This window comes from Natator depressus, chromosome 4 (assembly GCF_965152275.1).
Source record: "Natator depressus isolate rNatDep1 chromosome 4, rNatDep2.hap1, whole genome shotgun sequence".
Taxonomy (NCBI): Eukaryota; Metazoa; Chordata; order Testudines; family Cheloniidae; genus Natator; species Natator depressus.
Window position 1 is genome coordinate 41479767 of NC_134237.1, and position 24620 is coordinate 41504386.

Here is a 24620-nt window from a genome sequence, read left to right on the forward strand (position 1 = left end):
TGACTGCCAATCACTCTAGCATCAACTCCGGTAACTCCACCTCAATGAGAAGCGCAAGGGGAATCGACGAGCGAGTGTCTCCCATTGACACACCACAGTGAAGAGACTGTGGTAGGTGGATCTAAGTACGTCGACTTCAGCTACGTTATTCACGCAGCTGAAGTTGCGTAACTTAGATTGATCCCTTTCCATTGATCCTTTCAGACCAGCCCTGAATCTCTTCATCTGTTTATTCATCTGTAACGTGGCTGTCCATAGATGTTAAGGCCAGAGAGACCATTATGTTCACTAGGTCTGACTACCTGCCCCATGCAGACCATGGAATTTCTCCCAGTAATTCCTGCATCATGCCCATAACTTGTAGGATGTTTACCTATCCCCAAAAGATAATAGGGCTTCATTTATTAGCTTCCCAGTTACTTCAGTGGGAGTTTTGGGTGTACAGGGAAGACACAATAGGACCTGGATGCTTAAGAATCATATACAGTACAGAACTTGGGACTCATCAACACACAATAGGACCTGGATGCTTAAGAATCATATACAGTACAGAACTGTACTCATCAAGAGGATAAAATGGACAGCTGTGATGCAATCCCTAAACTGGATGCCCTTCTTTCATAGCTAATTAAAAAGTCTACAGTATTCCTGTATTTTCCAGTTTTGGCTGGTCAGGAAATATTTTGGCCTTTCTCATGGTATTTCAGTCCTGTTTCTATCTCTGACTTCTAGCAGGAAAAACTGAGGGATGCAAACTCACTTAAATAGTGTAGTACTCTTCTCAGAACAGTTTCAAGTTTGATTTCTGTTTTGCACAAAGGCGTTCAGGACAATTTTACTTTCTTCAAGCAATTTTGGCAATCCCCATTACGATTCACATTTATTTGTCACCTACACTTCTGTTCTAGTTCACAAAAGTTGCTGGATGTGACTCTAATTTGCAGTAAAACCAAGGGAGCTCAACGGTGCTCTGTTTATCCCACTGGCAACATAGTATATAGGAGGAAATCTTGTTTCTTGAAAAGACAGTTTCCAATATTTTAGTTTATCCCTGCTTTATGTAAAGATGACTCTGTTCTCCTGCTTAATGGAATAATAGAATAACATTGGGTTTTGATACAATATGGTAAACATGGATACAGAATGCTGAAAAGGGATTGAAGATCTCTTAAGCCAATGATATTGAGTATTTTATTCCTTATTGCTACAAAACGAGAGTCTCACTTCAGGCTGTACTGTGAGTTATGTAGAAGGATTGCACTCTACTGACATGATGCATTGCAGCAAAGTACAACTCACAACAGTGCTGAAGAAAAAAATATCTAAAAATACTGATATGTGCCTGTCTCTGTTGTACTAACAGGTATGTAAGAGCAATGGATGGCATTTCCCAGTTGACTGTGAAGGATAAGTTATATGTAGGTTTTCTTGGGTGTTTTTCTGCTCCATCCTTTTATTGTTTTCTCTGCTGACTCTTTTGAAATAAACATTCTTACTGTTTGAGTTGTGTTGCATCTCGCTGGGAGATCAAGCCATCTGTTTCCTTGCTTTTATTATTACATTTTGTTAATAACCATGTAAAATGTTCCTGCCCTGCTCACTGCTCTTCACAAAATATTGCCACTCGATATTGCACATTCTTCCTGAACACCTGCTGTCAAACGCATCAAGTCTTTTCTTGTCAACTTGCACAATGCTCCAGGTCTTCAGTAAGACTGACGTGACAGAAATGTTGTGTAGCCTGATTTTTATATAATGTGAAGTCCTTGTATAAGAACTGATAATAGAAGAATTAAAACATTTTGGAGGAATTATTTCTCTGTGACCCAAATAATTTTATAAAATTCTCATTTATTAATGCAATAGTTAAAATAATTGTTCTTAAATAGGTTTAAAAATCATACTACCCCACTCTGAGTGCAAATTTAGATGTTGTGGAACAAGAACAGAGATATCTGCAGAAATCTTGGGAGAGTCAAGAGGGTAGTGGCTGGCGAATAGGTCTTCCAAGAAGAGAACTGGTAGGAGGTGTTGCATGAGCTGAAGGTGGTGGAAGCTTTCCCCCCCACACACCCCCAGTCAAGCAATCTGAGAAACCAGCAAAAAGAGTCTCCTGTACCACCTGGGAGCTGCAAGTACACTGGCTCCTCTCATTCAGGCTTCAGGTCAGGGCACAGCACCAAGATAGCACTTCTTACTGTGGTTGATGACTCCTCCTGTCTGAAGACAAAGAAATTATATTCATACTTGTCCTGCTTGACCTCTCCTTGGCATTTGATACTATTGATCATCAAATAAACTGCAGGGGTGAATGGAAATGCCCTGAAATAGTTCAGGTCCCTTTCCAATTAAACTGCGAGGGGCATTATGGACAACGGTTCTCCACCTCCAAACCTCTCACCTCTGTGGAGCTCCACATGTCACGGTCCCCCTGCCAGATTTGCAATGTGTATGTATAGCTATTGGGGAAACTGGTAAGACAACACTGACTGAAGCAGCACGACAGTGAGTTTTATGTCTGCTTTATGTCACTCATAATAACACCATCCCCCAGCTCTCTTATTGCTTACGCCCAAATCAGCTGCTGGATGAAGAGTAGCTGGTTAAAGCTGATCCCAGGCAAAACTAATATACTGATATAAAGAAGGAAGAACTTCAAAGAACTTGCCTCCTCTGTAATGTTTGCTCTTGATTGTCAGTCCACAACCATACTGTGCTTTTGGAGTCCTTTCTATTAGATGCTCAAATAGCAATCATAGTCAAAAAGATCCATTCCCGTTTGCAACTGGCCAAATGATTGTGCTTCATCCTAACCCAGGCCTAACATCAGGCCATGATGTTCTATGCATCCTCTGGACTTGAATATTTCAACACGTTGTTATTAAGGAATTAGGAATTAAGACATGCACTCTGGGGAAAAAAAATCCAGCTGATACAAAACACAGCAACTCATCTATTACCAAGACAAGCCTGTTCCCATTGAGTGCAAATTCCAGTTCAGGGTCTATGTCCTACATCACACATGCAGACACAAAGCCCTGGTAGAGTTCCCTGTGATTGGATGCTCACCAGGCTGTTGCATTTGGGCCTGCTTTTTAACCCTCCTGAATCTGAACAGAGTCTAAATGCTGCCCCTGGTTGGGGAATTTAGGCACACTGTTGAGGTATAGGTCCTCTGTTTAGCACCCTCTTCTGAGAGCTGAGACCCCCCAGGGACTAGTGCTGACCTCTGATTCCCCTATAGCTTAAGGACACCCCTTCCAAAACTCCAGGTGTCTGGGTGCTGTGGGTTTACATTTCAACTCTTGAGGGGTATGTGACTGGAAGTGAACAGACACACAGGCAGGCTTTGCACAGGATTTCAAACACCATTATGCTTTACTTAATGCAAGAGATACGCAGGTCTAGACAAAATAATAAACACAGCTGTATGGTTTCCCTGTCTGTTTCCTCCCCACTCTGGAGAGTTCTTTGAGCTTGGGCAGAGTCCTCTGGGGTGTCCAGGATCCTCCACCTGCAGTTCATGGCTTTCCTTCAGAATCATGGAGTCCCTCTCCCTCTCTGTGTCAGCTAGCTTTCTTTTGCCCTTGGCAAGTTAGACAGGACAACTCTGCCATGAAAGCGTGTCCCTCTCTCCTTTGTAAAGCTTCCTCCGTCTTGCTGTGTGAGTTTGTTGAATTTGTATCCTACAAACAATGTCTTATGAATCCTTTGTTCTCCTCCTGGGCATTTTCCACTCCCTCTCTCTGCAGAGAGGGTGGGGGAACTAGCTTCAGCCTACCCATTGTTCCAAGGTGTTACCACCTGGTTAGGCAGCCATTTAAGATCTAATGACCGACCATTGTACCTGATCCAGAAACGTTCTACAGCCCCTGTCAGTAAATGATGGGTTCCATATCTACTGAAGCAGTCCATGCTCAGCAATTTCCTAACATTAACCAGAATTTGTAAGTTCTACATTGGACAAATGCCCCTTATCGTCACATCCTGACATTCAAGAACTTCATGGATTGTTCCTTCATGATCATGACCAGCTGTGTTCCAGTGTACCAGTGAAAATGTCAGCGAATAGGGGGAACCTACTGACTATGGGCAAAGCACTTCTATAGGAGCTGGATTTATACTATGGAACTCACTCCTACAAAATATAAAAATGGCCACAAAACAAACCACTTTCTTAGCAGTTAAAGAATTCACATCTCCAATTTAGCTTTTCTTTGATAAATTTGTCACACAAAATGCGCTTACCCCACCTCCCCCACGTAAACAAACAGGAAGTCCCACAAACTATAAAGTAATTAAGTTCTTTCTCATACAAGCTAGGAAGAAAGCGATTTATTTTTAGATGCTTTGCAGGTGCTCAGATACTATGGCGATAGAAGCTGAATAATTGAATTGCTGGATTATATTATAAGATTTAAAATACCTCCAATCTCGAGGAGCATTTTTTCAGGAGGGATCACAAGAAATCAAGTTAATCTAAAGAGCCTGTTAGTTTAAGTTAGAAGGACTTACCTACAAAGGATACAGATTGTTCTGCTCTTTCCAGTTCTCCAGTTGCAGTGTAGTTATAGCCATGTTGGTCCCAGGATATTAGAAAGAAAAGATGGGTGAGGTAATATCTTTTATTGGGCCAACAGAAGTTGGTCCAATAAAAGATATACCTTACCCACCTTTTCTCTCAGTTCTCTAACTCTCATTTCAGGTCTGATCCCAATGGGCTCTAAGGTTGGACTGAACTACTTTCTTGATGCACTATATAGTTTCTGTAGGAAAGGTAATTTAAAGGAAAAATGTCCTAATTTAATATAAGAACCCATTTCTTGAGATTCATTACAGTGGGGAATGTTCAACACACTAACCCTGCAATTTAAATTCGGTTACTTCCTGAACTTAATACCCCTTCATGTTCAGTGTTATCTGTGCAGTTGTCATTTTGCTCGTGGGAAAAAAAATCTTGTGAAACTTCACTGGACTTCAAGTATTACATTGTTCTTTCAAGGGCCATATAGAGGAAGTAGGTTGCTATAGGATGAAATCAGAAAGATGTTAATGAGATTAGGCATGAATGTAGAAGTATGTCAGAAGCTATGGGATTTTTTTTCAATCCTAGCTGAAAAACCTATGCCTGCTTTATCTAGTTACTATAATATTGGCAGTCTCTTTTTAATTCTGCATTGCTTGACAATGCAGTTCTTGCTGTGACTAAGCTAACTAATGACATGCTTTAAAAAAAAAAATTAGTGAAGCCCTAAGGTTAATTCTAGTTTAAGAATTAGTATTTCCATTCTCAACAAGAACCACAAATAGTTTACCTGGGCTTTACAGACTTAAGGTTTTCTTTCCTGAATAATTATCTACAATAATTACATACACAAATACCCTTGTTTTAGAAGGTAGGTTCATTTTCCATACATCTGCCTCAAATAACACTTCTCAAATTAAAACATTTGAGAGATTAAGGAACATTTTTTATAAACAATAGTATTTTCATTTTAATTGAAAATGTTATATTATTATTTGTGACGGTACATGTTACTTGATTATCATTTCACTCTTCTGAGCCCTGGTGCCCCACTGGATGCTATTATGCAATCTCTGTTAATAAAATGTTCCATAGCCCTCAACCAGTAACCTATGGCTTATGTGCATTCAGGCCTCCATTTGACACCTGCCAACATCTTATGACAAAAATAAACACATTTGCATAAGTATTGCTTGCTGGTACATAGGGTTTCTACCCAAACTCCAATTAATTAATTGTATGCCCTTCTAGCCCCAAATTTTGTATCTCTAGCACCTCACCATAAATTAATTATGTACCTCCTAGCCTTACATCAATTTATTCTGGCCCCATCAGCCCCCACTAGTTATTTGTGTGCTTCTAGCCCCAAATCACTTTTTCATATTTCAGCAGCAAACAGTTAATTCTGTGCTCCCCACAATTCACATCAGCCTCTTCATCTTGCACTCCCCTTTGTTCCTGCTGCAGCTGTGGTGGAAGCTCCAGGGATTTTTCATTACCACTTCCTCATGTGGGGCGAGGGTGAACTCCAGTGGCTCTTTCCTTAGGAACATAAGAACGGCCGTAGTTAGTCAGACCAATGGTGCATCTAGCCCAGTATCCTGTCAATGCCCTTCAGGGCTAGGGGTGTGTGTGTGTGGCGCCAGTGCTGGATGCTTCAGAGGGAATGAACAGAACAGGGCAATTAGCAAGTGATCCATCCCTAGTTGTCCAGTGCCAACACCTGGCAGTCAGAGGTTTAGGGACACCCAGAGCATGGTGTTGCATTCATGACCATCTTGGCTAATAGCCATTGATCGACCTATCCTCCACACGCACCTCTAGCCCTGAAGGGCAATGATCAGTTCCAGGGATTTATCACCCATGCATGCATGCATACACACACACCGCCCTCATGTGGGACAGGGGAGTCAGCTCCAGGGGTTCTTCAACCCCTCTCTCTCTCCTGGCCTGGGCTTGGAGATTCAGGGGGCATCTTAGCCATTTTTCATAGGAGAGAACAGAATGACCTGGAACAGCTGGGTTCTTTCTGCTCCCTCTTCGCCACACCTCTTTTGTAAAAATAGTATCTGCTGTTCTTTCCTCCCCCACCCAGAAACTGCTCTCAGATGCTTAGGGAAGGGGAGAGAGCTCTGACTACCACCTCTGGTTACCTTCCCCAGGGGTGAGGGATGGAAGGTAGTTTTCCCTGCATACCCGGAGGAGGAAATGAAAACCTGTAGAGATGGCAGGTGTGTGGTTCAGGAAAGTACTTAAGCATGTTCATAAAGTTAAATGTGTGGCCTAAAAGTGGTTCATGTTCTCTCAAAGTAAAGCACAGTAATCATTCTGACATCACAGATAAAACATTAAAAATTCTACCTACATACAAGGCCTTGTCTACAGTATGAGAAAAGGGGTAATTTAAAACAAAAAAAAAATCAAGTTAGCTAACCTGATTTGAAACACCACTTAGTGTAGACACAGTTTAAACACCTTTAAAATAATGTTAGCTGGTCACAGTGTATGCTAGGGAAGAATCTAGATTACAGCAAGATCAGCTCGTGTATTTGTAAAGGTGTTAAACTGTGTCTATGCTAGGTGCTAAGTGATGTTTCAGATCAGATCATTTGATTTAAAAAAAAAAAATCCCCCCCTAGCTAGACAAGGCCTAAATCAATTAAAGCATTCTTTGTAACAATCTTATTCCAATGGACTGCTAGTCTATATTAAATCTGTGGTCATATGGTAGTTTTCATTGTGGAAGACTCACATTTGATTTTAAGATTTAGCCTTTTATTTATTGTGGTACGATTGGCTGGTCCCAGAGAGAGATCCAGCAGGAAGGAAGTACAGTTGCTGAGAAGCATAGTCAATCTGAGGAGGAGGTGGGATTTAACAGAGACAAAATGATTGGGGTTCTCAGGAGGAAAAATAATCTTGTAGCTAAAGAACAAGCCTGGGAGTCAAGAGATCTGGGTTCTTAGCCTCATAACTGCCATGGACTTTATGTGACCTTGAGCGAGTTACTTAATTTATCTGAGCCTTAACTCCCCAGTGCGAGTAATAATGCTTAGGTACCTCACAGGGGTGTTGAGTTTCAAACAATATTTGTAAAACACTTTATAATTCTTGGTGAAAATTGCTCAGGAACACAAAGAACTATTCTTATGTGTGTGCATACCAATATATCTATTTTCACTTTTTCACTGCTCTACCTTTCACCAGGGCTAGCACAAACCTCAGAATCAAGCAATTCCCTCGCCACCATTTGTCTGGTCCCTCGTAGAGCTTGGATGTAGGAGAAAGTTTGTCTCTTAATCTCTCTGTATCCCATTTCCCAATCTGTACAATAACTATACTTCCTCTCTTCCCTTTGTCTTATTGATTTTAGATGGTAAGCTCTTCAGTGCTGGTATTGGTTCTTATTATGTGTGTAACCAGCAACTCGCACGGGGTGGCCCTAACTTGATTGGGGACTCCAAGCACATCCATAACTCAAATTTAATTTAAAAAATTCTCTTTTAAGAAGAAAATATAGTAAAGTCAAGGCCAAAATATGACAGTATCTTTTGTTTGGGCCATCAGTTAGAGATTACATAAAACATGAAGCAGTCTGAAAAGACACTGAAGTGAAAAATGGTGCTAAAAAAAGCACAAAAATAAATATGATATTCACTGCATTTCATCTTTAATTGTTCTGCTTTTTGAATTTCATTGGATAACTTCTTAGATCTTAGAATTTAATACTAATACTTTTTAATACTGTTTAAGTACCACTTTCACAATTAAATAGCAGTCATTGTCATTCACTATTATTAGGCTAATTGTATCCATAGGAAACATCCTAACCGCGTAGGTTTCCTGATTAAACCAACCCTACGTTTCATGAAGTTCACCATTGTACTCGTGAACATTTCAGGATTTCTGTGTGTGATAAGATTAGCTATAAGCATTTCCTTAGGAGCAAGTGGAATGCAATATAATACCGAATATCCTACCTTTTGTAGTGGTTGGCTCACTACAAAAGCAGTTTTCCCTCTCTTGGTATTGACACCTCCTCATCAATTATTGGGAGTGGACCCCATCCACCCTGACCTAAATGGCCTTCAACATTGGTTCTCCACTTATAAGATAATGCCCTTCTCTTCATGTACCAATATATATTTATGCCTGTTTCTGTAATTTTCACTCCATGCATCTGAAGAAGTGGGGTTTTTACCCACAAAAGCTTATGCCCAAATAAATCTGTTAGTCTTTAAGGTGCCACTGGACTCCTCAACATGTCTACCCCTCTGGAACTTGCCACCTTCCCAGGCCATTCTTGAAACTTGCAAATTCCTCTATCAAAAATGTTGACGAAAAAATGGCAGTGTCCTGATATAAACATGATGTTGACATTGAATTACAAACTTGTTGCATCGTCTCTTTAGTGTGTCAGGTTCCTAAATAAACACACCAGTGCTGCTATGGGTAGCTAGTTGGAATTCATTGTATATAGTGCAGCTTCTCTAGTTGAGAATTGTTGTGTTTTAGTTTTAAAAATAACAGGACATCTCTTAACATTCAGGATACATTTTTCCACCCCAAAGCACCACAACAGTCTTTTTAAAGCAACTTTAGGAAGGGTGTTAACTTGATCAACGCTGTGTAGGAAGGAAGGCTCTTTCCTACTATTTTTTCAGCATGACTTTCACTGACATGATCAGGCTGGGAAAAGACTTATTGGCTGACAGCCCAGGACAACTATGCAATATCTCAAGTCAACTGGAACTCAAACTACCCTACCCAAGGGAGAACTGTAACATAAAAAGAATTCAGGTTATAGGCTGGATCTTATAAACATTGTCCAGTTTAAAGTGTATTTAAATATTATTTATGTGCATTCAGCATGTATATATCTCTCAGATACTCTATCAGCAAATAAAACATTAACAATATTAAACCATTTCTAGACTTGTTCAAAAATATCAAAATGACTCCCTTTGATCTCACAAATTAGGCAACTGACTCCTTATAAATATTTATGTTTACTTAGGAATTAGCCCTTAAGTCCTTACTCAGACAAAATTCCCATCGCCTTCCATGGGAATTTTGCCTGAGTAAAAGACCTCCGAATTTATCCAATAATTCAGCTTAGCAATTTTACATATAGAATTCAGTGACGGTTCCATCTTGGGGACAAAAATAATGGAGTTCTTAAATCAGAGGGGCATATACTATTATTATTATTTTCAAGTTATGAATTGAGGTATACATTCATTCTGGTTCACAATGGAGTTGGTTTTATTTTCTTTTTCTGCTTTGTTTGTATTTTATCTTTGATGCACTTTTAGTGCTGCTGACATAGCTTTAGTTTTTATTTCCACTGCTCTACTTTAAGTTTTCCTCTTGGAAAGACTTGAGCAAATACTTAACGTACATACTGGGAGTAGTCCTACTGAAGCCAAAGTGACTACTTACAGTGCAGAAAGTTATGCATGTGTATTAAAGGTATGTCTACACTATGAAATTAGGTCATGTTTGTAGAAGTCGATTTTTTAGAAAGCAATTTTATACAGTCGATTGTGTGTGTCCCCACACTCATGCACTAAGCTCATTAAGTTGGCGGAATGCGTCCACAGTACCGAGGCTAGCGTCAACTTTCAGAGCATTGCACTGTAGGTAGCTATCCCACAGTTTCCGCAGTCTCCGCCGCCCATTGGAATTCTGGGTTAGGTTCCCAATGCCTGATGGGGCAAAAACATTGTCGCAGGTAGTTTTGGGTACATGTCATCAGAAAGCAACGGCAGACAATCGTTTCGCGCCTTTTTTCTCTGCGGGCGCCATGCTGCTTTCAGCAGACGGTGCAGTAGGACTGCAAACTATCATTGTCATCCACTGCTTCCGCTGCCACTCTGCTCTCCTGATGCTATGAGTCCACCTCGCAGGTCCTCTATATGACTGTCATCATCCACCACTTCTGCTGACACTCTGCTCTCCTGGTGGTCTCGCAGTGCCGCTTCCACTGCAACTCTGCTCGGCTGATCTTGTCTCGCCGTACCACGGCAAGCGTGCAGCCCACTCAGCTGTTGTGTCCTGGCAGCGGACTGTGCAGTAGGTCTGCAAAACTGGTCATCCAACCACTGCTTCCCCTGCAACTCTGCTCTCCTGCAGACACCACACCATGGCAAACTTGGAGCCCGCTCAGATCACCCCGGCAGTTATAAGCATTGTAAACACCTCGCGCATTATCGTGCAGTATATGCAGAACCAGAACCTGCAAAAGCAGGCAAGGAGGCGATGGCAGCATGGTGACGAGAGTGATGAGGACATGGACACAGACTTCTCTCAAAGCACGGGCCCTGGCAGTTTGGCCATCCTGGTGGCAATGGGGCAGGCTCATGCCATGGAACTCCGATTCTGGGCCCAGGAAACAAGCGCAGACTGGTGGGACAAGATAGTGTTGCAGGTCTGGGATGATTCCCAGTGGCTGTGAAACTTCCACATACGTAAGGGCACTTTCATGGAACTTTGTGACTTGCTTTCCCCTGCCCTGAAGCGCAAGAATACCAAGATGAGAACAGCCCTCACAGTTCACAAGCAAGTGGCGATAGCCTTCTGGAAGCTTGCAACCCCAGCTACCAGTCAGTCAGGAATCAATTTTGGAGTGTGAAAATCTACTGTGGGGGCTGCTGTGATCCAAGTAGCCAAAGCAATCATTGAGCTGCTGCTATCAAGGGTAGTGGCTCTAAAAAATGTGCAGGTCATAGTGGATGGCTTTGCTGCAATGGGATTCCCTAACTGGTGGGGTGATAGATGGAACCCATATCCGTATCTTGGGACTGGACCACCAAGGCTGAGCCAGTACGTAAACCAAAAGGGGTACTTTTCAATGGTGCTGCAAGCACTGGTGGATCACAAGGGACGTTTCACCAACATCAGTGTGGGATGTCCGAGAAAGGTACATGACGCGTGCATCTTCAGGAACTCTGGTCTGTATGAACAGCTGCAGCAAGGGACTTCCTTTCCAGACCAGAAAATAACCGTTGGGGATGTTGAAATGCCTATAGTTATCCTTGGGGCCCCAGCCTACCCCTTAATGCCGTGGCTCATGAAGCCATACGCAGGCACCCTGGACAGTAGTCAGGAGCTATTCAACTATAGGCTGAGTAAATGCAGAATGGTGGTAGAATGTGCATTTGGACTTTTAAAAGCGTGCTGGCGCAGTTTACTGACTCGGCTAGACCTCAGCAAAACCAATAGTCCCATTGTTACTGCTTGCTGTGCACTCCACAATGTCTGTGAAAGTAAGGGGGAGACGTTTATGGCGGGGTGGGAGGTTGAGGCAAATCACCTGGCCACTGATTATGCGCAGCCAGACACCAGGGTGGTTAGAAGAGCACAGCAGGGTGCGCTGCGCATCAGAGAAGCTTTGGAAACCAGTTTCATGACTGGCCAGGCTACGGTGTGACAGTTCTGTTTGTTTCTCCTTGATGAAAACCTGCCCCCTTGGTTCACTCTACTTCCCTGTAAGCCAACCGCCCTCCCCTCCCCCCTTCGATCACCGCTTGCAGAAGCAATAAAGTCATTGTTGTTTCAAATTCCTGCATTCTTTATTAATTCGTCACACAAACAAGGCAACACTGCACTTCAAAACTTACTGAATGCCAGCCTTCTGTTGCTTGGGCAATCCTCTGGGGTGGAGTGGTTGGGTGCCTGGAGCCGCTCCCCCCCCCCCTGCTTTTTGGGCATCTGGGTGAGGAGACTATGGAACTTGGGGAGGAGGATGGTTGGTTACACAGGGGCTGCAGTGATGGTCTGTGCCTTTTCTGCACCTCAACCATACGCCGGAGCATATTAGTTTGATCCTCCAGTAGCCTCAGCATTGCATCCTGCCTCCTCTCATCATGCTGCCGCCACCTTTCCTCTTGATCCCGCCACCTGTCCTCTTGCGCGTCCCTCCTGTCCTCGCGTTCATTTTGTGCTTTCCTGGACTCTGCCATTGTCTGCCTCCGCACATTCTACTGGGCTCTTTCAGTGTGGGTGGACTGCATGAGCTCAGAGAACATTTCATTGTGAGTGCTTTTTTTTCGCCTTCTTATCTGCGCTAGCCTCTGGGATGGAGATGCTTATGGCAGTGTTGAAACATTTGCAGCTGCGGAAGGAAAAAAAGGGAGAGTGAAACTGAAAAAGACACATTGGCCATTTAAAAGGAGGGGCTGATGTTTTCGGGTTAACGTGCAGCACAAACCCAACTCACCCCGTCCCACACACACACCCAATTCTCTGGGATGATTGCTTCACCCCTCCCACCACTGCGGGGCTAACAGCGGTGATGATTTCTTTTCAGCCACAGGCAAACAGCCCAGCAGGAACGTCCACCTTTGAATGTCCCCTTAATAAAATTCCCGTATTTCAACCAGGTGACTATGAATTATATCACTCTCCTGAGGATAACACAGAGAGATAAAGAACAGATGTTGCTTGAATGCCAGCAAATACCGGGACCACACGCTGCCATTCTTTCTTATACAATGATTCCAGACTACATGCTACTGGTGTGCCGTGGTAAAGTGTCCTACCATGGCGAACACAATAAGGCTGCCCTCCCCAGAAACCTTTTGCAAAGGCTTTGGGAGTACCTCCAGGACAGCTTCATTGAGATGTCCCCAGAGGATTTCTGCCCCATCCCCAGACACGTTAACAGACTTTTCCAGTAGCAGTACTGGCCGTGAATGCATCCCAAGTCTTCAGGGCAAATTAATCATTAAACACGCTTGCTTTTAAACCATGTATTATATTTACAAAGGTACACTCACCAGAGGTTCCTTCTCCGCCTTCAAGGTCCAGGAGCCCACCTTGGGAGGGTATTGGCTCCAGGGTAATAAACAGTTCGTGGCTGTTGGGGAGAACAGTTTCTCCGCTTGCCCTGTTATCTTCAACCTCCCCCTCCTCATCATCTTCCTTGTCCCCAAAATCCTCATCCCTGTTGTGTGAGACTCTCCCCTTGCAGGTGTCCAGAGACGGGGTGGGGTAGTTGTAGGGGCACCCCCTAGAATTGCATGCAGCTCAACGTAGAAGCGGCATGTCTGGGGCTCTGACCCCGAGCGGGCGTTTGCCTTTGGTTTTTTAGTAGGCTTGCCTAAGTTCCTAAGTTTCACTGCTGCGGGTCCCTGTGATAGTCTCTGTCCTTCATGCCCTTGGAGATTTTTTCAAATATTTTGGCATTTCATCTTTTGGAATGGAGTTCTGATAGCACGGATTCATCTCCCCATACAGCGATCAGATCCAGTACCTCCCGTTCAGTCCTTGCTGGAGCTCTTTTGCAATTCTGGGACTTCATGGTCACCTCTGCTGATGAGATCTGCACGGTCACCTGTGCTGATCAGCTTGCCACACTGGCCAAACAGGAAATGAAATTCAGAAGTTCGCAGAGCTTTTCCTGTCTACCTGACCAGTGCATCCGAGTTGAGAGTGCTGTCCAGAGTGGTCACAATGGAGCACTGTGGGATAGCTTCTGGAGGCCAATACCATTGAATTGAATCCACACTACCCCAAATTCGACCCGGCGATGTTGATTTCAGCGCTAATCCCCTCGTCGGGGAGAAGTACAGAAATCGATTTTAAGAGCCCATTAAGTCGACAAAAATGGCTTCATTGTGTGGACGGGTGCAGGGTTAAATCAATCTAACGCTGCTAAATTCGACCTAAACTTATAGTGTAGACCAGGGCCAAGACTTTGCCAGATTGGGGACTTAGATTGTAGCTCTCTTCATTTGTTTAATTTAAGTCTCCTGTGGCACAGGAGAAGAAAAAACTGTTCCACTGAGATCGGACTATACTGATGATCAGAGTTATTAAGCTACAGAGTTCGTGAAACTTCATGTTTTTTGTTATTGAAACTGAATGTCATTGGTTGCCGCCTACCATTACCTTTTCTGTCTTTAAAAAAAAAAGGGGGGGGGGTAAAAGGATTACCTTTCCTTCTGTTCTAAAGACTGACAAGATGTTAGATCAGTGCAAAATAACAAGGATGTGTAACATTTATATTTTCTAACTTTATTACTGTAGTTTTAATTGAAGATCATAACTTGTGGCAAGAATAGCCATTTATCCATCTGCCAGGTTCCAACACTCCTTGAAACAAGTCTTAGATTATTTTTAGGAAAATGTCAGTTATACTTTGGTTTCAATACATGGCTCTATTGGAATCTGAGAAATAGCATTGGTTTCTCTTCATTTACTGAAAAATCCTAATATACAAGCATAATGCTATATATTGATGGCCTAACTGTTAGTATAATCAGAGGGAAAAATCCTCCATGTGTGACTTTTATTATTGAGTTGCTTCATTTTTGTTAACTGGTTTTGTGTGATGTTTTCCTTATAGGCTTTGATGAGACCTGGACGAATTGACAGCATCATCTATGTGCCTTTGCCAGATACCAAAACTCGTAGAGAAATCTTTAAACTTCAGTTTCGCTCCATGCCCATCAGTGATGAAGTCTGCTTAGAGGAGCTCATCTTACAGACGCAGAAATATTCAGGAGCAGAGGTAAAACATTCTGTACTCTGCTGGTGGCTGGGGAGTGAAAACGCAGAACTATCCTTCTGAAAAATCTAACACAAATACCATCAACTTACTTGAGTGAGGGGAATTCTAAAGGCAAATATATATATACCTACTTGAGAATACAATATGCTTTCCTTATTTGTCAGGTTCCTTGGAGATTGCCCAGAAAAAATAGTACAGTCTTAGGCTGTTATCTTTACCATGAAGTTCCCACTGCACCAGTGGTTCCAAACGAAGCCATGGTCATGGGGATGGGATGGATGCATGGTCCCTGGGAAGATGGCTGTATTGGAATCATGCTGACAGGAAATTTGGGTTGTGGGGATGGGCGCAAACTTAGTGTGAAGGCACAGGTCCTCTGAATGATTGGCTCTGGCCTCCCACAGATCTATGGGCATCTTTAATGTTTGATGGGTGTGGAGGGAGACAACCGTGGAATATTGTGGGGGAATCTCTGTGAGGAGTTAGTTTCAGATAATTTCTTCCCCAGCACCCCTTTATAGGTTTCTCTGTGGGAGAGAGCAAGGTAGTTCTATTTTCCAGCTTACAGAAGTCCCTATGAAAAGGTCAGCTTTTGTCTGCAGATGTCACACAGTTACCACAGTTCTTTCCTATTCTAATAATAGGGGGAAAACTCATAGTTCAGATACTGTTGTGTGGTAGTTGTTGATAAATATTGGCATTTTAATGGCAACCATGTAGTCCTTGCTTACTAGTTAATTCAGCTTCTCTGTAGAACCTGTGATCCTTTCCTCATTTTATTTAGTTAAATTAAATGTTAAAAAAAAAACTGTTAAAAGAATGTTGTTATGGTTGCAAAGTCAAACATTCAAAAATTAGGAAATGCCAGAATTAAGGCTGCCCAGGCCACCTTCATTTGGTCCCCTTGTGCATATGCAACCTGACCTGGGTTTTAATTACGTAATCACTTACTATTTTTCCACAGGACCCCTGCTTCATTCAGTGTGCAGGATGTACAGTGTTCTAAAAATTAATAAAGGCTGTGTCGTGAATGAGGCTCTAGTGTATAGGACCTGTGTTGTATTTGTTGCAGAAGAACTGAAAAAAGGGTCTTATAATGGAAAATGTTGGGCAAGCTTAACTATTGGCATGTTACGTGCATTGCCTATACTTAGATTCTACTAGGACAGTTATTGTAGATGGAGGTGGTAGGAGCTGCCTGTAGTTAAGGTTGCCTAAAACTTTCTATTGTAAGAACCTGTTTTCAGTTGCTATTCAACTTGCCAGTCTTAAACCATTTAGGCTGAAATTTTGCATGTTGGCTGTCTGCCGCAGAACGAAGATAGGAAAAACGTGTTGTTTCCCACATTTAAAAAAAAAAAACCTCTTGCAATCATTATGTTGAGAAGCGCTAGCTCCTCCATGCTTTGGAACAAGGACTTGAAATTTGGCATGATGCCTGGTATCAGGGATGTGCCTCTTGCCATCTGTTGTGAAAATTCACCCAAATTTGGCCAAGTTATAAGCCTCTGGGAAGATAAAATAAAATTTTTGAAAAGTATCCTCTCCCCAGAGTGCAACTGCTGTGCACGATACCAGAAATTCAGGATATTTGGGGGATCCTATTGAACTTGACTCAGCTAATGCACAAGTGGTGAGTTCCTGTAATTTAACTGATGCTCACAGAGAAGCATCTGCCCCTTGACTGTGGCTTTGTGCAGAGTCAAAATCAAAATAAGCTAACTTGTCATTGATTGCATCTGCTGAAAAAACTGTTCTTGGGATAGCATATATTGTAATCTTATTTATGATGGTGTTAATATTTTTGTTTTTTATTGTTCAATGAAGTATAGTAATAGTGACAGAGAAAACCAGCACAAAGAGAACTTCTAAAGTGAGTGTTCCTTGGAAGTGTATGTAAAATGTCTGATGGTTGGCACTGACAGTGCACTGTTTCATTAAGGCCTTTTCTTCCTGGTGTCTCCAGTTTCCAGCTTTACAAATAATTTCCGCTCTTGAATGGCAAGTTCCCATATCCACTGTTCTACCCTTTTGTATACCAAAGAAATAGGAAACACACTTGGTTTTGTGTCTATAAGATGCTGTATAAATAGGGAGCTTCTTGTAGAGATGTGTTGAACTATTGCAAAATGAGCTGAATAGACAGTGAGTAATACAGATTAATCTAAGTAAAAATAGCACAGTGAGTAATAATAGCATTCATCTAGCCTCCATGCATGGCATTTTTTCAGATCAGATATTTGTATGTTTTCCTATCATCACTTATGACCCTCAGATGTATCTCTGTTCATCTGCTGGGTGTGCGTGTTTCCTTTCTCTTAATGAACATATTTGTTGTTACATCCTCCTTGTGCCGCGGTTAGTGCACAGAGTGGAAACTCATCACTCCTTGTCATTAGCTAAAGAACATATACATAAATGATATATCAAGATAGTCTGCTAAATAATGTACATACTCTCCCATTTATCCGAATGGTCTGGGGGACATCTGAAACTTTTGGATAACCAGGCATGCAGATAAACGGAAGTGCTATTTTGAGCTACATTTCCACTGATACAGAAATACGGGAAATGAAGGGAGCAATGCAGATGTTTGCTTGATACTATGTACTTTATTACAGAGTAAATAAACAACTTTATTGAGTCTATTAAAATATCAAAATTGTATTATCACAGTGGACATAATTTAATTCTGAATTATTTATCTTTTTTATGAAAATGATTCATCACAGTCTGTCACTTGTCATCATTGTGCCAACGGCTGCAGCAAATCTCTACAGCTTGTCCCTTGCCTTTCAGCTATCACAGATGGTGGAGTTACCAATGTTGCAATGGTGCACTACATCAACAACTTTTTCTCCCCTTTCCAGGACCTTGAGAATCTGTAGTTTCTGTTTTAGATCCAACGCAGATTGTTTTCTTTTTGACATTTTCCTGCCAAACTGCCCTTGCATCTGAAACAGGATGCTACTAGGTCTCAGTAGCTGGAGGTAACCGCTCAGAACTGCTATACAAATTCAAAACTGTTGATTAGTGCTAACAGGCACTAAGAAAGTAATTGACATTGTACTGGTGGCTGATTAACTAATATGGGGCTGCATCGGGGACACACCGTGCATTCGGATAATTAGGATTTTCTGATAAAGGGAATTAGGATAACTGAAATTTTACTGTATTTATTTTTCAGCATTTCATTTGTGAGAAGAACAGACATAAATAATGAGAGGAAGAGTTACAAGTAAATTGTGAAGTCCCCTCCTTCCCTTATAAGTGTAATGCTAAAATCAAAAAGTTCATATTATTTAACTGAGAGTTTGTCATGTGTCAGTCTATATTACACTATGGATATTGGACCAAACAAACCCCTATAACTGAACACCCCCAAACTCTGGAGAGGTTTGGTTTCAGATCTAATCTTAACGTCTCAGGCCCTTGTCTAGTTACACAGATGCTGATGTATGTTCAGCGTATACGCTTATGGCTCCTAAAATGCCTAAAGTAAACTTAAAGGATCATTTGAATGGCTTAAAGTGTGAGTGACGTGAAGTTGTTTTGACAAATGTTTGAATACTGTGATTGGATTCGCCTCCTGTGCCAAGTGATGGAGTGAGGAAGAATAAAGCCTTCTAGGAGCCAGGACCCAAATCTTTGCTGAAGTGTGTGCCCTCCCTCCCCAAACAGACTTCTCTGGCTATAGGCCCCCCCTTAAAGGCATTTCCCTTTTTCTAAGAATTGCTGGCAAATTTTCCCTGCAGTTGCCAGGACCAAGCCATTCACATGGTAGGTCTGTCTGCAACCATGCCAGGTCTGGCTTAACCAGATGTCCATCTTGCCCCTGCTTTTAGGCTGGATTACAGTCTCTCTAAAATGCTTCATATTTCTTGAAGGCAGTCAGTCCCTTCCCCTGTTTCCAGATCCCTTCTAGGAAGTTCTCAGAGCTGCTGCCTCCTGACATAGCAGAACCACTAAAAGGAAGCTGTGTGACTCTGCTCTATTGCTACCTTCATCCTCCTCTCTCTCAGTATGGTAGTTTGCAAGTTTTTGGCAGTGCCTTGTTTTAGTGTCCATACAGTGGTGGGTTTTTTTGTAAATTCTGAATTTCAAGAGCCTAAAGTCAAAGAAACTGCCTGATGACGCCTTGTATCAGAGGGGTAGCCGTGTTAGTTTGTATTCACAAAAACAATGAGGAGTCCGGTGGCACCTTAAAGACTACCAGATTTATTTGGGCATAAGCTTTCGTGGGTAAAAAACCACTTCTTCAGATGCAACTGGACACTACAGTTTTTTTGATGACACCTTTTCACTGTTGAGCATTTTGAAATATGAGCACTTATTACCATTTTCCTCCTGATTTACGCACCAGGTGACGGTGAAATCACTTTCATTGAATTTCAGTTATTTTGTAATGAAAACTTCACACACAGTCAGCTGTTTTCTTCATGCACCAGGAATATGGAATGGTGGTGTATGGAGTGACAGGTACATTGAAACCGAGGTATGCCCATGGTTATTGTGACATCATTGGAATCATACTGAAACCAGAGACTCTCAGGACTTGATCTCCTAGCCTCCACATATGCAGCTGGCTGGTGGAAGACATTGCAAACCTAAATAACACCAAAGAGGCACAAATTCAAGAGATCTACCAGAGAAATGAAGTCAAGCATTGCTGCAGGTGCAAGGGACAGGGAAGCCATTAGGAAGAAGTGAGATATGTGCATCGATCCATGAGACCCCATTGAGCACTCAAGAACAATAATAAAGGGTGTCAGTTGTAAAAACACCCAGACGCAGTACTAAACGTTGTCCTTGACAGAGTGACACCATCATCAGTCAATGTAGATAACGCAGTTACAATTGGAATTTGCCAAATGCAAGAATTTGAATGTAGCTGGCCCACAGGGTTCTATGACACAATACCAAGGATAGCAGAAACGCAATGGTAAAAAAAATCACAGACAGGTTAGGCCAACAAAGGTATTTGACACTAACCTTATCTATTCAAGAATGATAGGCTAACAAGCAATTTCACAAGAGGTTGAGAGCAAGAATATTTTGTCACATGAGTTGGTTCCTGTACCTGTGTCAATGTTTACTGACTCTGATGACATGAGGATTGCCAAGGATAAATCTAAGCTAAAGAAGCAGCTGCAGACAGAGATGTCAACTAAACATATTTCACAAGAAGTCACCTGCACAATCATTGATGGTTCCGCAGTTCTTTGGGCAGAACGCAGGCCAGCAAGTGGAATCGTCAAGGACTTTGTGACCAGTTTGAGTCTACATTGAATACAAGCTAGCCCCAAATGATGTATACCTTGTATATATCTTTGACAGGTACAAAGTCTTCAGTACGAGGAGTGTCACAAGATCTAGCAGAGCTTCAGAAACAAGCAGAGTACATCAGTTGAATACAAATACACGGTTGCCTTGACACTTACAGAAAATAAGAAACATTTGATTGACATAATTGATTAATTCAAGATGAGATGTTTCACCAGTGACACACACTAAAGCACAAGCTAGTCATCACAGACAGAGACAACACCCCATCTGAAAATACACCAAGGAGGTGAGGTGATGAACAGGGAAAGATATATGTTCATCTCACGTTACAAAGCCGACAACATCTTATACAACAAATGATGATGGCTGCAAAAGACAGGTGGGAATATTAGTATTATCAGATGATGCTGACATATTTATCTTACTCTTGCACAATTTCCTCAAACAGAGCCTAACAGAAACCCACAATCCAAGAGAGCTGTAATGGATATCCATGCTACTGCAGAGCAACACTGGAACACTGTATCAGGACTGTTAGCTGCCCATGGACTCTCAGGCTGTGATGCCGTAACTTCCTATTTTGGCCTCAGCCAAGGAACTGTGTTGAAGATTCTGCAAACTCACTCTCTCTCTCTGATGGGTAACATCATGGCTGCATGCTATGTACAATCAGAGTGTGCCACCATGTTGAAAGCATGGGAGAAATCATGGGCAGTGCTGTCAAAGTCCTCAGATTCCTGGATGTTATACAGGCGAGCTACTGTCTCCTGCAGCAACCAAAGAAGAGATAGCAGTGGTGTTAGCGACATGCCATTTTCCTCCCATTGGGGGTTCTTCTTTGTAGAGTATCCGGAAGTTAAGAGTTGGGGGGGGAACTCCTCTCACTGTATCAAATGAAAATTGAGGTCCATGCTATACCCCCACTCCCTTTCCTCATATACTCCTATTATCCAAATATGTAATGTTGTTGATTGATATTGCAAAGGTTAAATACAGGCATTTCATGTATCAGAACTCTTCTACCTTGATTTTGTACACTTCAGATCACGCAAACTCTTACTTATTATAGGGGTCTCGTGGTGGCAACGGTGGGATGAAATGTTGATATTTTAAAATGCTGAGCAGTGATAGTGTCATCAGGCAGATTCTTAAGACATTCTCATGGTCTTGAGAGACCAAATCCACCAAAAAAAAAAAAAAACTTGGTAAGGACACTAACGCAAGGTTGACCAGAATGGCTGCTGGACTCTCTAAACAAGGAGTAGCGGTAGGGGAAGGGTTGAGAAAGATACAGTAAGTAAGCATATGTTATTATTAAGATTAAAAATAACAACAAAGACCTTGGCATAACTAATTCTTTACAAAGTTATTTTTAGCATTCCTGCCCTTTAATTAGTACAAATGGGACAGCATATCTAGTTACAAAAGAGCTTGTCTTTATAAAACTGAAATCATTATTGGGTGCTTCTATGTTAATATGATACCTGCAAACAGAAATTTTAGGCTTACTTTCTGGACCCCAGAACTTCTGGAGAAGTTTATTCTACATTTATTTTTTTAAAAAAGAAAAATAATATTTTACATGACTATTATGTTATCTATCTAACCTTCATTTTTTTCCAGGGTGCTTTTCACTGTAATATCTATTACTAAGAAGTTCTAGGGACAAGTTTGAGTAGCCTACATGATCTGTTTCTAACCGCTTCCTGTAAATAAACAGATTGACTCATTGAAAATCACAACAAATAAGTATTTTTTAAAATATTTGCCAGCTAATGCAAGTTCCTTAAATCTCACTCCTTGGACCCCATAAATTTCCTGCAATGTAGCAGTCCTTTAATATAGCAGCCTTGAATTATAAAATACATGCCTTAATAAAAGCTCAGCCACACTATCCTTGTCTTATAGGGGTCAAAATTAGGTTTTCTCAGTCATTTTCTGTTCTCTGTTATAATCACAAATACAAACCATCAAAAGCCCCAGAGCACTTTCTTGTGCAAGTAAAAACGAAATCATATGGACAATATCTGAGTAAATTGCTTGTTCTCTAATGTTGAAATTATATATTGTCTGAATCAGAAAAGAAGAGAGGTTGTAGCTGGAACATGTCTTGGCACAGAGGAAGAGGGACACCTGCCTTTTTAAATACAAATTTTGATCTTTGTAGTAGGTTTGACTTACAATCTCTTTTTTATTTAGTTTTTTATCACCTTCCTTCACAAACTGAATAGGGAATTTGAGCTCTGAATAGGGAGGAGTGGGGACAGGAAATGTAATTTCCACTGTTAAAATATTTAATTCAAGAATTTAGCTAAATAAAAAAAAGGGAAAAACAGAAGGGCAAGAGGGCTCCCATTCACTACCTGCGCCCCTGACTCAAAAGAATGTTGTGATTAAAATCCAGAAGGCAACAGCAAGGAAGGAGATTGTGAGTGGCAATTTAAGTAGTATATGGAGTGTTTTTGAGTTTAGATCTGGTTAGAAATCATAAAAATTGAAACACTTTGGATAGTACCAGTATCTCCTTAGGACAAATATATTTATGAAAAATTAGCTCTGGGATTGTCTATTTTAAAATTTATGGAAGGCAGTTTGTGGTGTGAGAGCAACATCTGGCATATTTATAGTATATCGGTTTCCATGCTTACAGGAAATAACAGTAATGAGAGGGACCCATAAATCTTTCATTTATCCTTAGTCGAAGTAGAAGAGTTGATGTAAATGTATCTTTCTCACTTTGCAATAACTCACAGAAGGAACACAGAGAATGCGAAACAAAATGCCAACCAAGTTTCACTCTGGCTCAAATGAAAGCCTGTTTGGTGCCAGAAAAGGATCTTTGCATCAGCACACTGGCTGTAATACAAAGCTCTTTATCTTAGAGTGCTCATTCCAAAATGCAGGGGCTAGTTTGCTAGTATTTAAAATCTGAACTTCTAAAAACTTCATTTCACTACTAGTAATATGAAAGAAGCCACCATGCTAATAAAAAGTGATTGTATATTACATCATGAATTCCCTACATGATGTCGGTGTTTAAATAAGAGTTCCTTCCCTAAAGAGCATACATTCTAAAGGTTTGAGAGGTTGGGATAAAGAACAAAATGATTTTGAGCAAATGAGAACAGGATGTGGTGTTTATACTTGCAGTTCTTCATGCAGTAGGATTTTCAAAAGCTTTCATTAAAGGACAGTGAGGGATGTTTGGCTAACGTTAACCTGGAGACTGAATCAAGCATGAATGTTGGCCTAAGAAAGGCACAATATTGGGATTGGCTGAAGGAGACAAAGGGAACTGTCAGGGAAGAAATGTGAATGGGGCACAAGAAATGTGATTGCACTCTCACATTTTATATCATGCAACACAAGTTTCTGGATATGAGAAAAAAAATGCTGCATTGTTCGTTTTGATTATTATTGCCACCTATTGTGAAAATCTTGCTTCAACAATCATCCTAGCATCTGATTCTCATTTTCAAACATGAGCACATGTTGTTTTGCCTTTAAGGACCCAGTTTTTCAAGATGCTGAATCCCCACAACTCCCATTAAAGTCTGTGGGAATTGAAGATGCTCAGCACCTCACAGATGTTCAGCTCCTCACAAGACTGGGACCTAAATTTGAACTTTTCAGATATCATGGCCAATGTTCCTATCTCAGACTAAGTGTATGGTAGGAGAATGTACTTTGTGGGAAATATCCAGTTTGTCCATGACCAGAATTACTCAGAGTTGACTCTTCTGGCAGGCGTAGTATTTGCAGAAGGTACATTTTGCTCAACATGAAGTATTATTGAGCAATAAATATTTTTATGGTTGAGCCGCGTGAGACCAACAAGCGGCAAGATTAAAGTGCCCATCCCCTCAAACGTACCTCCTTAAGTTTTTTGTGGAGTGATGCATCGAAATTGTTTGTTTCAATCATTGTGAATTGAAAATGTTTGGGTGGGTGAGGGGGGAAAACTAGGACTCCCATCCAACAAAGGTGAAGTGGGATCATCACCTTCCTACTCACTTTTATCAGCTCTGAGGATGTGTGTTTGGCACAGGTGGATAGAAGATGAGGAAAGACCTGGCATTCAAAATGTTTTCACAATGTGTTCAGAATAAATGAGGTGAATCACTGTAGAGATTTGTGAGGTTTTTTTAAGAAAGTAACTAGTTTCACAGGACTTCTCATGAGACCATTGCTTTCCACTGTTCTCACGAGAACCCTGCACGTGTAGAAGACATGTAATTAGTGGGGCTCCTCAGCACACGAAACCCCTAAGGTGCCAATAGTGTGCCAGGTGTA

The 24620-nt window shown here is 41.5% G+C and overlaps 1 protein-coding gene across 2 annotated transcripts in view; it reads left to right on the plus strand.

The window, feature by feature from the left end:
• AFG2A (AAA ATPase AFG2A) overlaps positions 1-24620 on the plus strand; it is a 305716-nt gene that overhangs the window by 231297 nt on the left and 49799 nt on the right. For both annotated transcript variants that reach the window (XM_074950826.1, XM_074950828.1), the window contains exon 15: positions 14877-15041. In XM_074950826.1, the coding sequence (XP_074806927.1) occupies positions 14877-15041 (165 nt within the window). The remainder of the gene's footprint in view (positions 1-14876; positions 15042-24620) is intronic.